The sequence below is a fragment of the Capricornis sumatraensis genome, chromosome 2 (genome assembly GCF_032405125.1).
Source record: "Capricornis sumatraensis isolate serow.1 chromosome 2, serow.2, whole genome shotgun sequence".
NCBI classification, from domain to species: Eukaryota; Metazoa; Chordata; class Mammalia; order Artiodactyla; family Bovidae; genus Capricornis; species Capricornis sumatraensis.
In genome coordinates this window covers 81,033,529-81,052,874 of record NC_091070.1, presented here as the reverse complement: position 1 = coordinate 81,052,874, position 19,346 = coordinate 81,033,529, and the positions used below count along the sequence as shown (strand labels likewise).

Here is a 19,346-nt window from a genome sequence, read left to right as displayed (position 1 = left end):
TCCTTTTCGCCTGTTGCCAGTTGCCTGAGACTACTGAGGTCAGATAACCATGGGCTTTACTGAATTACAGCTGCCAAATTATCTACTACACTGTTTCTACAGCTATCAATTATGCCCTTTCTCTCTTGAATCTTCAGCACGTCCCTCTATATTTGCTCCTCTTATCAGCATTTAAGTCCACTCCCCTCTCAACAAAATCCATTCGAGATTTCCCAACTCTTTCTTCCTTCTTCTTCTTCCTTGAAAAAGCTGTTCAGACTCAGTGACAAGCCTTAGCCCTCAGGTGCCCTTACTCTCTGCTATAAATGCACTTACTAAGGTTGTAATGACCACCTTATCACCAGATTCAACGGATGTTTTTCAGGTCTTACCTCACCTGACCTTTCAGGAACACAGGACACTACTGATCACTCCTATAGTCCTGAAACTCTTTCCTTGGCTTCTGTGGTACCATATGCCTCTGGTTTTCTCTCACAAGTCTGCTTGTTTCTTTGCAAATTCCTCTTTCTGTTCTATACTTTAAACATACTGGTGTTCCTTGGCTTTTCACCTAGTCCTCAACCTTCCTTTCTGTCCTCAACTTTCCTGGGACAATTGAAATGCTTTCTTGGCACTACCATATATGCCCGAGTATAAGACAAACACCCTACCTCTTTCAGCATACAGTAATCTCTCAGAAAAGAGGGAGTCACTTTATATTCATCCTGACCCTTAAAATGTCCTTGAACAACAAAATGCTCTTTGGGGGAATACACATTTGTACACAATGATCTCATTCAATGTTCATCTCGGAGAAGGCAATGGCACCCCACTCCAGCACTCTTGCCTGGAAAATCCCATGGACGGAGTAGCCTGGAAGGCTGCAGTCCATGGGGTCGCTGAGGGTCGGACACGACTGAGTGACTTCACTTTCACTTTTCACTTTCCTGCATTGGAGTAGGAAATGGCAACCCACTCCAGTGTTCTTGCCTGGAGAATCCCAGGGACAGGGGAGCCTGATGGGCTGCCGTCTATGGGGACGCACAGAGTCAGACATGACTGAAGTGACTTAGCAGTAGCAGTAGCAATGTTCATCTAGAAGCCACCCGACAGAATTGGTAGGAAAGGAAACAAGGAAATTTAATACAGATTTTGAAATTACTTCTAAAAAATTTCTTCATGTTTGCAAATATTGGATGTCCTTGTAAATAAGTCTTTGAAACATGATATAGAAGAGGATATGATAGTGAATATGATTATAGGATGAATGACATAATGTGATTAGATACTGTGGTCTGGAATAAAATCCCCAGTGACAGTATCATCTATAGGGTCAAAAACTTAGGTGGAAGGGGAGATGAGTGTCTTTTACAACTATGTCAGAGGGGCTTCCCTGGTGGCACAGTGGATAAGAATCTGCCTGCCAATGCATGGAACATGGGTTCCGTCCCTGGTCTGGGAAGATTCCACATGCCATGAGTAACTAAGCTGATGTACCACAACTACTGAGCCTGTGCTCTAGAGCCTGGGAGCTGCAGTGACTGAGCCTGTGTGCGGCAACTACTGAAGCCCATGCACCCTAGCACCCCTGTCCTGCAAGAAGAAAAGTCACTACAGTGAGAAGCCTGTGCCCTGCAACGAAGAGTAGCCCTCACTAGCTGCAACTAGAGAAAGCCCAGGCAAAGCGATGAAGTCCCGGTGCAGCCAAAAAAACTGAATGAATAAATAATTTTAAAAAATCTGCCTGCATCTGAAAAAAAAGTACTTTTTTTTTTTTTTAAAGTGATATCACAGATTCAAAATGTGACTTTGGTGATCATAAATCTGTATCAGGAGTTCCAATAAAATTATTTTTTAAATTACATTTTATAGAAATAAAATGTTTTATTTTAAAAATTACATTTTACATTTTACTTTAAATATGTAATTTAAAGTAAGTATAATTCATTTAATACATTGAGCATTATAAGTGGATTCTTGATTATTTCACCTATATCTCTAAAAATTTATACATTCATGTTGACGACAATTTTATTAAGTGGATGGATTTTAATTGGGAAAATGGGGCCTCACTCTGTATTCAGAGGCACCTTACATTTGGGTATATATGGTTTAGTTGATGACTCTCCTCTCTCTGGCTCAGGTCTTCCTGTGAAACTCTAGAGGTAAATAACAGTTTGCTGTTTCTACTCAAATGTCACAGACACTTTAAATTAAACTTGTCCAAAGTTAAACTCACACTGTCTCCCATTACTCCTCTTCCTTGATCCCTTCTCAGTGAATGTCACCACCTTCATTCAGTGGCCCAAGCTGAAATCTGTCATCCGTGTCTCCTCTCCCCCACACACCCCTGTGGTTTCTGTCTCTTAAATCTCTCTCTTATCTGTTGCTTCTCTTAATTCCCTCTGCTTTACTCCAGGCCACTGGTATTTCCTTCCCAGACTACTGTTAACAAAAATCTGAACTGGTTTTCTAGGTCTTGTCTCTTTTTAACCTGCACTCCATGAAGCAGCCTGAGTAATCCTTCTAAAATGCAAATCTGATGTCAATTCCCACTGCAGGTGTAGTCAAGTCCTACCCTTCTCCTTCTGTATTTGCCTCAGTTTAGAGACTCATGATGCTCCTCTAATTCTTCATTCCTCCTCCCCTCTCCTCCCCTGCCCCCACACACAATTTAGTCAGATTAGATGCACTTACTATGTTTTCCCACACTCCTTATCTTTCCTTACCATAACACTATTCACACTTCTTTGTTATAATTGTTTATCTTTCCTGCTAGGCTGGGAACCTCGTCTATCTGGCTCACCGTTGCATTCTCCTAACACCTGGAAGGACCCGAGACATAGGCATTATAGACATTAAAATGAAAGGACCAATAATTTTATTATTTCAGCACATCTGGCAAATAAGAGGTCCTCAATAATAGTTGTTGAATTCATAGTCTGTTGTTGAACTAAATATATGTGATGAACTAAAGAAATGTGTAAGAAGCAAAATTAATACTATGAAGGCTTTGTCCTTAAGGAGCACATATTCTTCTGAACTGGGTTTAATCAGAGATGGTTCCCTAGAACAGGTGGCTTTTGGAAGAGAAAGGAAGAAATAGAAATTCTTACCTGCTGCTGCTGCTAAGTCGCTTCAGTCGTGTCCGACTCTGTGCGACCCCAGAGACGGCAGCCCACCAGGCTCCCCTGTCCCTGGGATTCTCCAGGCAAGAACACGTGTAAAGTGCAAATGTAAAAATGTCAACATCTACGCAGAAGAAAAGCGATGTTCTTAAGAGATGGATAACTCCTAGTTAAAAAGTGCTGTGACTAGGAAATGTTCTATACTGGGACCTACTTGTCAGGGAGCTAGCTTTCTTTCCTACCTTGGATACTGGTTTTCAGCCAGGGAATCAGCTGCAGCACCTAATTACTGCCAACAATTAAACACTGAACTATATTGCCTCTCTAAAGTTGAAAAGTAATCCTATAGATAATAAGATTCTTACTAAGTTTTATATTCATAGGCTTTATTAATTTTTCATTTAATTTTTCTATCAAAGTACACTTAAATTTCACAGGAATATTTGCTCTAGTTATTTTTGGCCTGTACTTTGATAACTTATGCTAACACAATGGCCAGTCTGTTTTCTTTGCTGTAAAAGTGTCTTTGTGCACTATTCCTTGAACATGGGCCTCACGTTCTAACTTTACTTAGATTGAAAAAAAAGTGTTAATTTCATGAATGGTTTAATATCACTTCATAGGTTAATATAGTTTAGACTACATAAAATATGTTCACTACTCATATAAATGCGGATTGAGATATTAGTTGAAAATCTTGTTTGGAGAATGAAAATGATATGACGCCTAAGAAAATCTTTTCTGAGATGCCTTACTAACGAAAAGAGAGATTAATTACCCCAAGTGATGATTTTTAAAGGAAACCTCTACAAAGTCATTTACACTGAAACAAGGTGAAGGATCTGAATTCAAGTGTGTCTGGCTTACTTTATGATCTTACTCTTGAATAGTTACAAAATTGTAACTTTTAATCTGGGGCTCCATTTATTAGTAATTAGAGTGGATTTTGTTAAAACTGTGATTTAAGCACAGTCCAGCAATATACAACTCAGTCACCCTACTTTACACAAAGTGCTTTAAAGTTTTGATTTAACCCTGATACACACAGTGGACTGATCAATTAACTAGATAGTTCACAAAGGTCATACATGAAAATCAATCTGATTACTTTATTAGTCACAAATCATATATTTTTTGAACTTGGGAGATAAATGCAAATTTTGTTTTAGAACCCACATCACGCATTTTATATTTACAACGAAAATTTCCCAGACTTAGAAATAATGTCTGAATATTAACATTTGCCAGGCAATTTATAGTTTCCAAAGAGCTTTCTCATTAATTATCTCAGAAAACTGAATAATGATGTGATTATTAAAGGTTAATTAAGCAAATACTTGGGAAGTAATTGGGAAGTAATGTATTTCTAATTTAACAGGTCAATCAGGAGTATTTAGGAAATATTTTTGCTGGTTAACAAGTCTAACCAAAACAAAAAGATATTTAGATTGTTTCCCTAGTGGAAAACAATAAGCCTGTGTTTGCTCTTTTAAGAGTCAATTGTTTCGAAGGGCTTCTGATTCCACTGTTTTGATGATTTGAGAGGTTTTACGAGGATTCTGAGCTTATCCCTCCCAATGTTACCGCAAAGCTTATACTGCTTTGTCACTTCAGAATAAAAGAAAATAAAGGGAGAAAGTAATTACGAGATGGCACAGAGGGCTATGGAAGGCAGAGAACTAGCCATCTACTTGTGGAAAGCAACACATTTTGATTACTGAGTATACCGTATACAGAATAATTGTTAACTCATATTAACAATCAAACATGACTCTCCAAGTGCATAACCACACAAAATTTTTTTTTTTTCTCAAAATATTTTCCATGGGTGCAACCTGTACGATTTTCAGTAATCTCATCAGCCGTGTAAGGACAAACTGCTTTCTCCTAACTCTGGGTGGCCTGGTTCTACCTCACGATTACTAAGTGGTTTAAAATCACAGCGCTCCAGCTCCCGGTTCACCAGCGAAGAGATGTGATTTCCTGGTACGAAAACGCGAGGTGGCCCGCAAAGGTAGAGGTAAAAGGTCTCAGGTACAGCCCGCGGATCGGCCCAAAGGGGGTCATGGGGTTCCGCCCAGGCCCCCGCACCGGCTGGTGGAGCGGACACCGGCACCTTTGTTTGCGCTCCGCTTCCCTGGACCCCGGCCGAGAGCCGCGGGTGGGGGCGCGGGCCCCGCGGTCCGGGCGGACCTGGCACTGTCCCGGGGAAGCTCGCGGCGAGGGCAGCCCGGCCGGGAAGCTGGAGGTCAGCGGCGGCGCGGTGGGCCCCCTCCCACGGGAGCCGCGCCAGGTCCCAGCAAGAGCCGGGAGGGATCGCTATTGTTTTTGGCTGGCACATAAATCCCCGCGCCGACCCTCTGCGCACCCAGGTTTCCTCCCGGAGGCCATTTGGTTTCCTCTGAGGCCCTATATAGAGGCGCCGGGCCCAGGCTGAAAGAGGTGCGCACCCGCTCCGGCCTCCTGGACAAGCCAGGGCTCGGAGCGCCTCTCATCCTCTGGTCTCCGCAGCCAGAGGCGTCTGGGGAGGTGAGGCGGGCGGCGAGGAGAGAAGGGGTGTGTTTCTCCCGGGTGCGAGGAGGCCAAGTGGAGGAGGAGGTGGAGCAGGCGGAGGAGGAGGAGGAGGAGGAGGATGGTCCGCTTCTCCGGGGTTTCCCTGACGCCAGCAGCAGCTCTCGGCGCGCGCTCCCCGCGCCCGTCCGCGGCTCCGGGGAGAAGGGGGAGGGGAATGGGCCTGTCGCCGCGGCCGCGAGGCGGCAGCCGGGATTGCAGCGGGGGCGGGCCGCGCGCGGAGCCGAGAGGGTACGGGCGAGGGAGACGCGCGCCTGCGCGTGCGCGGGGGTGCGCGCCCGGGGTCCCCGCCCCCCTCGCGCTGGTGTGTGTGGAGCCCGAGTCGGCGGCGGGTGGCGGCGCCTGGAACCTAGAGACGGACCCAGCTCCCCCACCCCCCAGCCCCGGAATGTACTGACTCCCCCCTCTCCGCTCTCCTCCCCTCTCCGCCTCCCTGCAGGAGGGAGGCGCCCCCGAGTCTCCCCTCCCGCGAGAGGGGCCGCGCGGGCCGGGCCGGGTCGGGCTGGAGCAGCGGCGGCGGCCGCCGCGGGAGCCAAGCCTGCAGCGAGGGACCGGCTGAGGCGCGCGGGAGGAAAGGAGGCGAGGGCTCCGCGGTGCTGCCGCCGCCGCTGCCGCTTGCCGGGAAGAGATGGCGGCGGAGCCGGGAGCCTGGCGACTCCTCAGCACCTCCTTCTTCTGGCTCTGCTGCCTGCTGCTGCTCGGGCGCCGGGCGCCAGGCGTCGCGGCCGCCAGGAGCGGCTCCCCGCCGCAGTCCTCAGGTAAGCGGCGGCCGCGGGGCGCCGACCCGGGAGGCTCGGGGTGGGGGCGGGGGCGCGGTACCGGCACCGGCGGCGGCTGCGGTGTTTTTGTTTAGGATCCAGGAGGAAACGTGCAGGAACTTCTCTGTCTCGTCTCGGGTTGCGGAGGAGAAAGGGGATCGCGCAGGGTGGAGAGTGAAGTGGGCAGCCTGGGGCGCCGCCAGGAGAGGGGCGGCGGTGGGGGCGCATCGGGGGCTCCTGGGTCTAGTTGTGCGCTTTGTACCCGGAGGCAGGTTCACCCCTCGCCTCCCTCCCCTCCCCCAAGGCTCATCCCACTTGTAAGAGTGGGACATTCTTGTGCTCACACAAGCACCAGTAGAGGCCACTACACACCTCATTAAATAAACAATCGTATGGCCAATTCATTAATTTCAGGAAAGGGGGGGTGGCTGAACTCCGCATTCCCTGGCCAGGGATTTCCCAGCTGAAGCCCCAGGGAAGCGCTGGCTGATCTCCAGGGACTCCTTGTGCGGGATTTGCAGCCCCGAGGCAGCGGAAGAGCGAGGGTGTCCGAGGGACACGACTCACCCCCCGTAACTGGTGGTGTTGACTTAACGATGAGAGCGCCTTGGAGAACAGCTCCAAGTGATTATATCTGTTAGTGTTTCCGTTATGAAAATACCTCGTCTTTCCTGGGGATTACAACAATATTTATAGCCTGTTATCGGGCTGTTAACCTAGGGAATTGTCTAAGTATCCGATTTTAAGTATATGCACGTTGTTTTCAAGTGGCAATATTTAAATATAGTTATCCACAAAAGCTATTTTCAGGCTTTGTAGATCATAGATTATTGAAATCACCTGCATCCCTGTTTGTTTAAGGGGACCAATGAACAAAACGCCAAACCTGCCCGTAAGGACCTTACTGTATAATTGAGGAGCGGGACACACTCACCAGAAGGGCAGATTAGCATGTAATCTGTTTAAATTGTTTGACCAAGGCGGTGTATCGTAAAACTTGACAACTTTCACCTAGTTGCATGAGAGCTGAAATTTTTATATTTGAAAGTCATTTTATCAGGCACAGTGGCAGCTTCTATTCAACTAAACTATTACTTATTTTTCCCTGGTTTATATTTAAAATCACACTGCAATGTAATTTATCTGATAAAAGCTTTCTTTTTTGATTTCCTCAGAGTATATGTAGCACATAGGTTTTACCACTGTTAAAAAGTTTTAAACCCAAAGTACTATCAAATCAGCTACATAAACAATAGGTTTTTAGTATCAAGCTTACACTTGTACATTCAGCCTGGAGTACACATGTTGGTCCTGAAATGTAAGTACCTGATCCACCTCTGTCTATTCTTGTGGATAAGCAAGAAAAATATAGCTATCATAGAAGACTTATGTAATTTTATATGTAAATTTTTAAATATAGTTCATCATGTTTGTGGTAATTGGTGGCGTTTCTGTTTAAAATTTTGTCATTAATTTTGTAAGTAAAGTGCTAGTAATTTTAGATTAATAAAAACAAGAAGTCTCTAAGGAAGTCATGACAACTCTTTCACCATTTATTCATTTGATGGACTTTTATTTTGTGCTGATAAGAGGTGAGAAGCATGGCTGAAATGTGCACTTTGCCTTCATGGAGTTTGCAGTCCTGCGTGTTTAGGAAAGACAGCCATTTAAATACTAATTATATAGTGATTAAGTTGTTCTGATAAGCACTACTGAGAAGACTAGGTTTTGAGAAAGCTTAGACTGCAGGGACCTAACCTAGATTGGGCGTCAGCATGTCAGCAGTGAGATCTGAGTAGGAGCAGAGATGAGGAGACACACAGACAATTAGTGGTATAGTTGGGTCTAGAGCCTGAATCTTCTGATTCTCTGCAGAGTGCTTTCCACAGTCCATCCAGCCTCACTGCAAAAGGAAGAGGAGTAACTGCAGCTAGGAAGGGTTGGTCAGTTCATTTGCAGGCTGCAAAGACATTAAGGGAATTGAAAAGGGAGTCAGCAGTGACTGAACAATCTGTTTCAGTAAATCATATATCTTTTGTCAGTGGCTTAAATTTTTTATTTCCATTAAGGGGTAGACTCAGACACCTTTCTGTAGGGGACTAAAGCAAATAGGTGGTGGGATATGGAGATACTTGGTAGTAAAAGGAGAACAATAGAGTGTGGGACAGCAGGATAAATGGGGTGTTTTTCCAACATTGGGTAGACGAGAGGTGGTAGAGGAAAGAGGGGAGGACTGGTGAGAGAAAAGGTCAGCAGTGGAAGAGGGTTGGAAGTGATTAGGTACATGGTCTTCGGGAAGGAAGGAGAAGCAGATTACTGGAAAGATGTGCAGGGACCAAGAGAAAGAGGACAGGACAGAGCCGCCTGTGCAGTGCGAGTCTTCTCTGACTAGAGTGATGAGGAATGGTGCACAGGTGGAATTAGGGGCCAGGATGGAGACTGGTCGGAAAACAATGTGAGAGCTCATTTGAGATCTGAAGTTCCAGTTTCAAGAGACTCGATCAGCTGTGTACACTTTCAATGGCAACTTTTTGTATCCCAAGAGCAGAATTAGTGAGAAGTTTTCATCCAGTATTGATTACTTCTGAGTTACATGAAACGTAGAAATTGTTTTTTTAAAGCTTTTATTAAAATAATCAAATATTCAATTTTCTGATCAAATTGCAGAAGAATATTTGATTAAAGGTCACAATGACACTGAGGCTAGCCTTGACCTAGAGTTCAGAGGTGTACTATAGAGGCCATGTAGCTATACTTCTCATTTAAGGTAAGACTCCTCTTGTTAACATCCTGTATAGGTGATTATCAGCCAGAATCATTAATTTGATGATGTGATTCATTACCTCACAAAGTAGTCTGTTCCTGTTTCAAATAACTTCTGTTAGTTTTTAAACTAACAGAGGATAACTTTGTTTTATGCAGTACATTTAACTTTAATTTTCACCCTCCCCATCTTTCTTGAATTTTTTTCTCTTTTCCTGCCTTTTTTTGGTATTACCCTATCTCTTGATTCATCTCCTACTCCTGTAATCAGTTCTGCATTTGTTTTCAGGTTTTTCCTTCATCTTCTCACTACATACTGGTGTCTAAGTTCGATCTTATTCTGTACATTTTACTTGTCTTCAGTTGCTGATTTAAGCTAATGACTCTCCTGGTCCCCTCTGCACGTATCACACTCTAGCTTCACTGAAGAGGTACCATACATTACACAAAACCAAAGGTAAACTTATCTTTGCTCCTCTTCTCTCATCTCTTCTCTCCAGACAATAACAAACCAATTTCTGGTCTGGGACTCTTACACTGATTGATTGATTACATGGACTTGTCTTCCTTTGTTACCTGCCTTGGACATCACTGTTCATTACTCAACCAAGTTGAGATTTAGAAGTCACCCTGGACTCTTCCCCTCCCTCTTTCCCCTAGCCAGTTTGTGTGTGCGTGCTCAGTTGTATCTGACTCTTTGCCAGCCCATGGATTGTGGCCCACCAGGCTCCTCTGTCTATGGAATTCTCCAGGCAAGATGGGTTACTGGAATGGGTTGGCATTTCCTCCTACAGGGGATCTTCCCAACCCAGGGACTGAACACTCGTCTCCTGTGTCTCTTGCATTGGCAGGGGTTCCCTGGGGAGCAACCCCAACTATAGCCAATAGTTCTTGATTTTTACCTCCTAAGTATTTCTTGAATCATCACCACCTCACTGAGAGTAACAACAGTGGCTCTGTAATTAATCTCCTTATCTCCACAGTTAGCCTGCCCAAGTGAGCTTTCTTATATATTTTTTCTGAGCATGCCACCGTGCTGCTTATAATCTCATAGTAGTGCTCCATAGCTTGCATGTTCAAGTATAAACTTCTTGGCATGGAAATGGTGAGGCATTTGTGTCTTTTACCACAGGCTCCCGCACTCCCAGTTTAAAGCCTCATTTCTTCCGGTGGTCCACCTCTCCAGGTTAACTTCAGGTCTCCAGGCCTTTGTTCATGCTGTTCTTTCTTCCTGGTAATGCCACTTCCCATCTTATGTACTTTTGAAACTCACACTCATCTGTTCAGTGAATTTTTCTCTACTGGCCTGCACCCCCAAAGAGACTTAGAGTCATCACTCTCTGTGTCCCTATGGCTCTTTGAGTCCTTTTCATGTAGTGTCACTTATTTCTTATCTTCTCTACTAGTCTGAACCTCTTGAGGGTTTGGATTTTTCTTACCTGGTGTAAAACAAGCATCTGGCGCAGAATTGATTACCGCGAATTGTTTCTTTATTGAATACTGGATCTCTTTTATTTTTAACTCCTGGGCCTTATAGCACAAGTCTGATTCCTTTGTATGATGGTCCTTCACATGTCTGATGACAAAAATTTTGTGTGTGTGTATGGGTTGCTTTTCTTTCTTCTTTCTAAATTAATCATCCTAATTCCTTCAACCACTCTTCATATTATGTAGTTTTTCACCTTTTGTGAGTTTGGTCATCTTTTTCTGGATATGCTGCAGTTTTAGTATTTAGCAGTTTTGTCATCTTAGGAAAGATCAGTGATCATACTAATTGATCTGTAAACAGAGGCTAATGCCCTGCTTTGCCTGCGTAATAGAATGAAGTATAAAAGAGTTCATAGATTTGCAGGGTGAGTGCTCAGAGATTAGAAATGTGACTGCTTTTAGTAAACCATATGAAAATTTATATGTGAATGGTGAAAAAAGACTTACCATATAGAGGCTGAGGATTTGAACATGACTTGTGGTTCTATACATTGCCATACATCTGTTGGGGGCTACAGACAGGCAAGAATAATACCTTGCTTATCTGAGTTGTCAGAAGAATACAATGTCTTAAGAAAATTGTTGATAAACTGATAAAGTACAGTGTCTGTGTAGAAAGAATGGTTTTAATGCTTTTTATGAACTTAAAAACGTAATATAATTCTATTAAATTTTTTGGAAGTGTAGTTTTTTTTTCCAATGTTGATCATTGTTGGTTTCTTTATTACTTCTTGCTAATATAAAATATAGAGATAATATTAATCTTATTAAGTGGAAGCTCTATATTTAGTAGTCTTTTTTGCCAAACCCTTCAGTTTTTTTTACTTACTTTTGTGTGATTAGGAGATGTTTACCAGGCAGTTGGTGGTGTTTTGGCTTCTGGGTGAAATTGCATCAACAATAGGAAAGTAGTCAGGGGAAATGACTATAGTTAAGATCTTGTTGATCAGAGAGCTAATGAGGTGAGAAAAAAATCTTATGTTTATGACTTCTTCAAAATTGATTTTTGTCATGGGACACAAGCAATGAAAGATGATATTAAAATATAGCCCCAATATTGGGATTTGTTCAGAATCAAATGAATTTTTTGACTAAAAGTTTTTGGAAATAGAGACAAAAAATTTCATATAGACCTCCTGGTATAATTTTGGTATTTTTCTTTCTAGTCACTGTCTATATGGCACATAATTTTTATGTTGTAATCGTGGTATATGTACAACCTTTTATGTACATTATGCCATTTTTCTTTGTTACCACACTATCTTTAAATCATCAATTAAAAATTTTTAAAATACTTAAATACATGTTTGTTTGAAGGAAAAGAAAAAGTACCTAAAGTAAATCTTCCACCAACAAATTCCTTTTTTTAACCCATAAATAACCACTTCTAATACTTTTCCTTCTGTATTTATATATGTGTATGGTTTTGTTTTTTACACATAAGCAAGATCATGCTACTTACTGTTTTTCAATTTGTTTTTGGTTGACAGTGTGTTGACAATCTTTTCATGCCACTACCTACAGATTTTCCTATAATATTTAAAATGTCGGTATACTATTCCAGTGGATCAGTGCAATATTAATAGTGGCCACTAAAAATACTATATATTGAGTACTCACTGAGCTGTAAGTGCTGTGCCGTGCTCTAATACACGTGTTAAATCCAGTAGACAACCTTGTGAGGAAGATTGTAATATCTCCCCATTCTACAGGTGAGGTAACTGAGTCTGAAATATTAAGTGACTTGTCATAGGCCTCACAGCTCTGATGTGGAAAGGTTGGCATTCAGGTGTAGTTCTTTATTGGTCCAAAGACTGATCATTATACTGACCTTTAGTATACTGTATACTGCTGCTAATGATTATTTTCCTTTTATGGATGTTGATGTTGTTTTCAATATTTTGCTCTAATAGGAAATGCTGTAATGAACATATAGTCTTTCCCTCTATATTTTGGATTCCCACATATGGGATTATTGGTGAAAAGGTAATTTTTGTGTGTATGTGGGAATCAGGGTTCCATTAATTTTGAAAGAGTAATGAGATCATTAAGAATAATATCATTGACCTGTACTTTAACGATTCTTCAAGACATTTTCATCTTTAATTGTGAACTTAAGGTCAATATTTTGAAATGCAGGTCCCATAGCTTCTCTGTTTTGACTCGAAACTGAAGAGATTAATTACTTAATTAATAAGTAATTTCAAAGGTCACTTCTATCTCCAAGTTTTTATAACTCTGAAGTCTATAAAATTAAGTGGTAGGTTTATCTCAGCTAACTGACTTCTGTTCCATTCGTGTGTTTGAACACTGATCAGTTCTGTTCTTTGATTCAAGAATTACCTTTTGTCATTCTTGAAAGCCCAAGTTACTGTACATCGTTTTTTCCCCCTAATGTGAAGTTGGATATGATTGGGAGAATCTTTTAAGTTGCCTGTTAATGGTCATATATAATTTTACTTCCTGTGTGTAAAGATAGCTTTAGGGCTGATTTCAAGAAATAAAGTTTCAGTGTTAAGCAATTGTAACATGTTTTAAGTTGCAGTATTACTTGAAATATTAGATAATTTTAGGCTTATAAGGGATGTAAACTAAACTGGCAAGGTTACTGATCTGGTTGAAAAGAGCAGATTTTGATTCTCCCTTTGACTTGCTTATGTAAAGAAAGGGGAGAGAGAGAGGTAGTGGCTTTTTATGTCTTATTTCACTAAAATCAGTACTTGAGTTCTTCTTTTTAAAGAGTTAGCAGTTGGACAGTTTGAGATTCACATTGTGTCTTTGCTTTTCCTATTAAAAAGAAGCATGAGAAACAACCTCTTTTTTTGAAAAAAATTTTTTATTGACGTATAGTTGATTTACAATGCTATTATTAAAAAGAGATTCATTTATATATATATTTTTTCATATTCTTTTCCATTATAGTTTATTATAGGATATTGAATACAAATCCCTGTGCTGTACAGTAGAACCTGTTCATCCATTTTATGTATGATATGATAAGTCACTTCAGTCGTGCCCAACTCTCTGTGACCCCATAGAGGGCAGCCCACCAGGCTCCTCTGTCCCTGGGATTCCCCAGGCAAGAACACTGGAGTGGGTTGCCGTTTCCTTCTCCAGTGCATGCATACATGCTAAGTCGCCTCAGTCGTGTCTGACACTGTGCGACCCCATAGACGGCAGTCCACCAGGCTCCCCCGTCCCTGGGATTCTCCAGGCAAGAACACTGGAGTGGGTTGCCATTTCCTTCTCCAATGCATGAAAGTGAAAAGTGAAAGTGAAGCCGCTCAGTCGTGTCTGCCTCAGCGACCCTGTGGACTGCAGCCCGCCGGGTTCCTCCATCCATGGGATTTTCCAGGCGAGAGCACTGGAGTGGGGTGCCATCGCCTTCTCCACCTGTTGTTGCAGATGACATTAAAAAATAACTTTTTTAAACTCGTTTTTTGGCAGGAAATTTTCAATTTAATTTTGTAGTCAGTTGGATAGTTGTTGTATAGCCAAAACTAAAAATCAAGGTAGTTTTGACTAGTTGCAAACATGTTATCTTGGAGGTATAATTATGCCAAAGCTGTGCACTGTGGAGTTACTAAGATTCATTGGACATGTTTTCTATCCTTAGGAAACCTTGGCCTAATAGCAGAGATAATAACTTAATTTGGAGAGAGAAGGTATAATTACTGCTGTAGGTGGAAAAACAAATTCTGGAATTATTGTGTTACTGTTAATCAAAATAATAGTACTGCTTTTCCCATAGTTTTGGTTCTATGTGTTTAGAGTAGTCCCAACTTAGTTTTAACAAGTCAGTAGACTAGAAGTCTCAAAGGGAGTTATTTTTCATTTCCTCTGAGTGAAATGATTACTGGAATGTTTGAATATATGAGAATGCTAATAATGGACCATCTAGGGGTTCAGCTACTTCCATGTCTTTGGGAAATCCGGAGATTGATCGTACAGGTTTTCAGGATTTATTTATTACTGGTCAGTAATAGCCAATAAAACTTACAGAGGAGCCCTGAGCAGAGTAAATTTTTAAAATGATAACCTCATGGAAACTGAATACAGAATGTTTGTTTTTCAGCTGCAAAGTGAGTGAGTAAAAAAATTACCAAGATATATCCTTATATTAAGGTCTAATTAAGATGATAATATTATTATATACAAATTCAGGGAATAGAATAACAAATTGCAAGTTTTATTTATAATTTTTTACTCGTAGCATAACTTTTCACGTAAAAACTAAAATTTGAGGATCTTTTTGGTTAATTCTTGAAAGCTTTTGGTTTGAAGGGTGTTGTTAGTTGTTTCAAAGTTACACAGTGTTGTATATCCAGGAGATGGTGTGTATTGTGGCGATTAGTGAAGTAAAAGTGAAAGTCGCTCAGTCGTGTCTGACTCTAGGCCAGAATACTGGAATGGGTAGCCTTTCCCTTCTCCAGGAGATCTTCCCAACCCAGGGATTGAACCCAGGTCTCCCGTACTGCAGGTGGATTGTTTACCAGCTGAGCCACAAGGGAAGCCCCCTTTATTAATGACACCCCACTACATAGAAGTCAACTGTCTTGAACCCTCACTTTCAAAACACAGCTGAAGACTAGAGGATAAAAGAAATAATCAAAATCTGTATATCAAAGTAAATAAGTTTCTCAGCGTCCCTGAAGTCTTTGTTTAGAGCCTGTTTATCTTTAATTCACGTGTAGTTCTAGCAAACTCTGTTATCTGATTTCTGAGTCCATAGTTGGTCAGAACTGGTTGGAAGACTTATTTTGGAAATGACCTTTAACAACAGCAATTAGTCACCTTTGTAAGGAAGAAGATGTAAAATAAGTGTAAGGACACAAAGATCTTCTCTTAAACAGAAGTGGTTGTCTCAGCCAGACTGAGGAGTTTCTTTTCCTTTCCATCTCTGCTAATGGATATTTCCTGCCCTTGGCCATTTCTTTTGCCCCTCCTTCTATAGATACAGTCACTGTCTGGGAAGAGAGATCTTCCCTCAGAAATCTCTGGAGTCCCATCTCATTTCAGAGTATTCGTGTGAGTCCAGGTCGGCCCTTGAGGTGGGAGAAAAGGAAATGTGAACAGAAAGGGAGGTGAGGTGACAGGGCAGGGTTTCTTCTCTGCTAGTCCCTGCCCCTCAGGCTGTAGAATTTCTCTATTAGCAGCATTTTAAACCCTGATGGCTCAAATATTTATATGAATTTAAATTTGGGGAGTGACATTAATTGTTGATTTGATTTTAAGAAAATAAAAAATATTTTAAAAATTTCAAACAATATGTAAAATAAAGTGAGATCATATATTTCAACCCACTCCCCAGAAATGATAATCACTTTTAATAGCTATGGACTTTCTGTTTTATGTATACAATTAAATCTTTATATAATATATACATATACAAGTGAGATTGTGCCATGCATTCTATTTTCCAGCTTGTTTTGGGACATCTTTCCATTGTAAGTACATATAATTTATCACAGCTATTTTGATAGTCACATGGTATTTTATAGGTGTATCATAATTTATTTAACCAAATCCATTTAATGTTCTCAAATTATTTATTGCAATCATATGCAGTGAACCCACTTTAACAAATGTCTTTGCGCACATGTTCGAATATACTATAGAATAAGTTTGTAAATGTTGGAATTGTAGGATAAAACTGCGTGTGTTAAAATTTTTGCTAGTTATTTCCAAGTTGTTCTTCAAAACGCTGATTTTTCTCTATCAACAGCCTGTTTATCCACTCACTTGCCAAAATATTATTTTCAGACCTCAGGCTTTGTCAGTCTGATAGATGAATAAAATATATCTCTTTGAATTTTATATTTTAAAATTATTAATGGAGTTGAGCATCTTTCAGATTTTTGTTAATGGTTTATATTATTTCTGAGAATTGTCTGTCTTTTGTTCCTATTCCTTTAGTTAGTTAGTTAAGTCGCTCAGTCGTGTCTGACTCTTTGCGACCCTGTGGACTGTAGCCCACCAGGCTCCTCCGTCCATGGGATTCTCCAGGCAAGAATACTGGAGTGGGTTACCATTTCCTTCTCCAGGGGATCTTCCTGACTCAGGGATCAAACCCAGGTCTCCCGCATTGCAGGCAGATGCTTTAGCCCCTGAGCCACCTATCCTTTCTCAAATTGATGGTTCATTTATAAATATAAATTAGATAATATACTTAAGAATAGGAACAATTTAAAACTACTGTCAAAACTCCCATGGCTACTTGTGGTTTTCACAAAATGAGAGGCACACAGAGTAGTTGAGTCAGTCTGCTTACCCGACTTCTGCTAGCCACTGCTAATATTTGCTTGATGTGGATTCATAAACTTTGAAATGGTTCTATTTTGAAGGAAAAAAAAATCTTAATCATTGATTTGAGTGAAAAATAGGAGTTGAAACATGGTATTACCTCTTTTAAGACAGGGTGACTACTTTTAGTTTAGAATAAGTACAGTTAATCAAATATTTGAAGGCTGGTTTGTCTCAAGATACCAAGGTGGTTTAAAGTGGAAAGTGGATTAAAGATGCAACAGGAAAGACAGGATTACGGGACAGGATCTGATTTCCATATTTGAATACCCTGAGACAGAGATGCCAGAATAACGTCTCTGTAAAGGTATTACAGAATTGGGAGGTCTGGCTAGAAATGTAGGTTCAAGAGTTGTCTAATAGAGGTGATACTTCAAACCATGGTGGTGGTGGTTTAGTTGCTAAGTGGTGTCCAACTCTTGCGACCTCATGTACTATAGCCTGCCAGGATCCTCTGTCCATGGGATTCTCTAGGCAAGAATACTGGAGTGGGCTGCCATTTCCTTCTCCAGGGGATCTTCCTGACTCAGGGATCAAACCCGGGTCTCCTGCATTGCAGGCAGGTTCTTTACCCACTGAGCTACAGAGACTAGATCATTTCCCTGAAGAAGGAAGAAGAAAACCTAGGGCAAAGACTTCAAAGTATACCCTTCATTGGGTGTCCAAAGGAATGAAGTAGTACTGTATCTGCAGAAAAAGGTAAGTACCTAGAATCAGAGCTATGCAATATGATAAAATTCATTTAGCTCCTGGATATCTTATTTAGAAACATTTGTGTGAATAAATGGGATAATGATAAAGTAATCTTTGTTATTTTCCCTTACCTCTACATGCATGTCGTGGCCCTAGGTTAGAGTGCTAGGCAGGGAGAGGGAGGCTTACAAAGACAATTCTGAGTAATTCTTTGCTATAAATAACATATGTAATAACTTACCACTCTACTGAACTGAGGTAGGCAATAAATGAATTGTGTGTTCATGCTTAGCACAGAACCTGGTTTATCTTAATTACTCATTAAACATAAACTCTTGTTTTTTATTATTTTTATAAACCGAATGGAGAGGCTAGCTAAAGATAGATGAAAATTAGATAAAATTTATATAAGTTGGTTTATATTATCTGATGATGGCAACCCACTCCAGTGTTCTTGCCTGGAGAATCCCAGGGGCAGCAGGGCCTGGTGGGCTGCCGTCTTGGGGTCTCACAGAGTCGGACACGACTGAAGCGACTTAGCACGTATTACTAGATTGTTAAATGAGTGAATTTATGTAGGGAAGGATAAAATTTTGTTTAGGTTGGAGTGTCTGGTGAAAAAGTTTCTTGGAGGAGGTAAGACTTGAGCTGGTTTTGAAGGCATGAGTAAGGTTTTTATTTGGGCAGGCTCTTCTGGCAAGGAGAGTAAAAGGAAGAGCAGTAGGAGTTGAGGCAGAATGTTCTTGATCAGGAAACTGTTTCTTGAAAAGGCTCACTTCTGTTACGCTGAAGTTTATCATTTCTTATGAAATGGAGGGGTGATTATTAGATGATGAAATCATAGGCCAGATAATCTTTTAAAGATTCTGTTGCTAGAAAGGAAGCTGGAGGTAGTGCTTGTTCCAGTTTTTAATGCCTGAAAATTGACCTTATCATGACATATTTGTTTCCTAAAATCTGCTAGGCATTGTGAGTATCTTTTCTGAAACATTTGATTTCTCTGGGTTTTATTCAGAACTGTGGAAATAAGCTTCAGGATGATGTGTATTGGGAAGTATCGAGGAATTAAATTTTTGCTACTTTTATCAAGAGATCCTGTTGATGGGTGGGGTTGTGTTCCCTCCCTGCTATTTGACCTGAGGCCAAACTATGGTGGAGTTAATGAACATAATGGTGACCTCCTTCGAAAGGTCCCAAGCATGCACTGCTGCACTCAGTGCCCCCAACCCTGCAGCAGGCCACTACCAACTCTTGCCTCCACCAGAGACTCCTGGACACTCACAGACAAGTCTAAATCAGTTTCTTGTGGGGTCACTGCTCCTTTATCCTGGGTGCTGGTGCACACAAAGTTTTGTTTGTGCCCTCCAAGAGTCTGTTTCCCCAGTCCTGTGTAAGTTCTGGCGGCTCTGTGGTGGGTTAATGGCAACCTCCTCCAAGAGGGCTTATGCCGTACCCAGGTCTACTGCACCCAGAGCCCCCGCCCCTGCAGCAGTCCACTGCTGACCTGTACCCCACAGGAGACACTCAAACACAGCTCTGTTTCAGTCTCTGTGGGGTCTCTGGGTTCTGGTGCACCCAAGGTTTGTTTGAGCCTTCTGAGCATCTCTGGCATGTATGGGATTTTATTCTAAATGTGATTTCACGATTTTGCCCTTCCTACCAT

The 19,346-nt window shown here is 41.5% G+C and overlaps 1 protein-coding gene across 4 annotated transcripts in view; it reads left to right on the top strand.

Annotated features, from left to right (window-relative positions):
• Positions 1-6,306: 6,306 nt before the first annotated feature.
• NEO1 (neogenin 1) overlaps positions 6,307-19,346 on the top strand; it is a 232,601-nt gene continuing 219,561 nt past the window's right edge. For all 4 annotated transcript variants that reach the window (XM_068963727.1, XM_068963728.1, XM_068963726.1 and 1 more), the window contains exon 1: positions 6,307-6,436. In XM_068963727.1, the coding sequence (XP_068819828.1) occupies positions 6,307-6,436 (130 nt within the window). The remainder of the gene's footprint in view (positions 6,437-19,346) is intronic.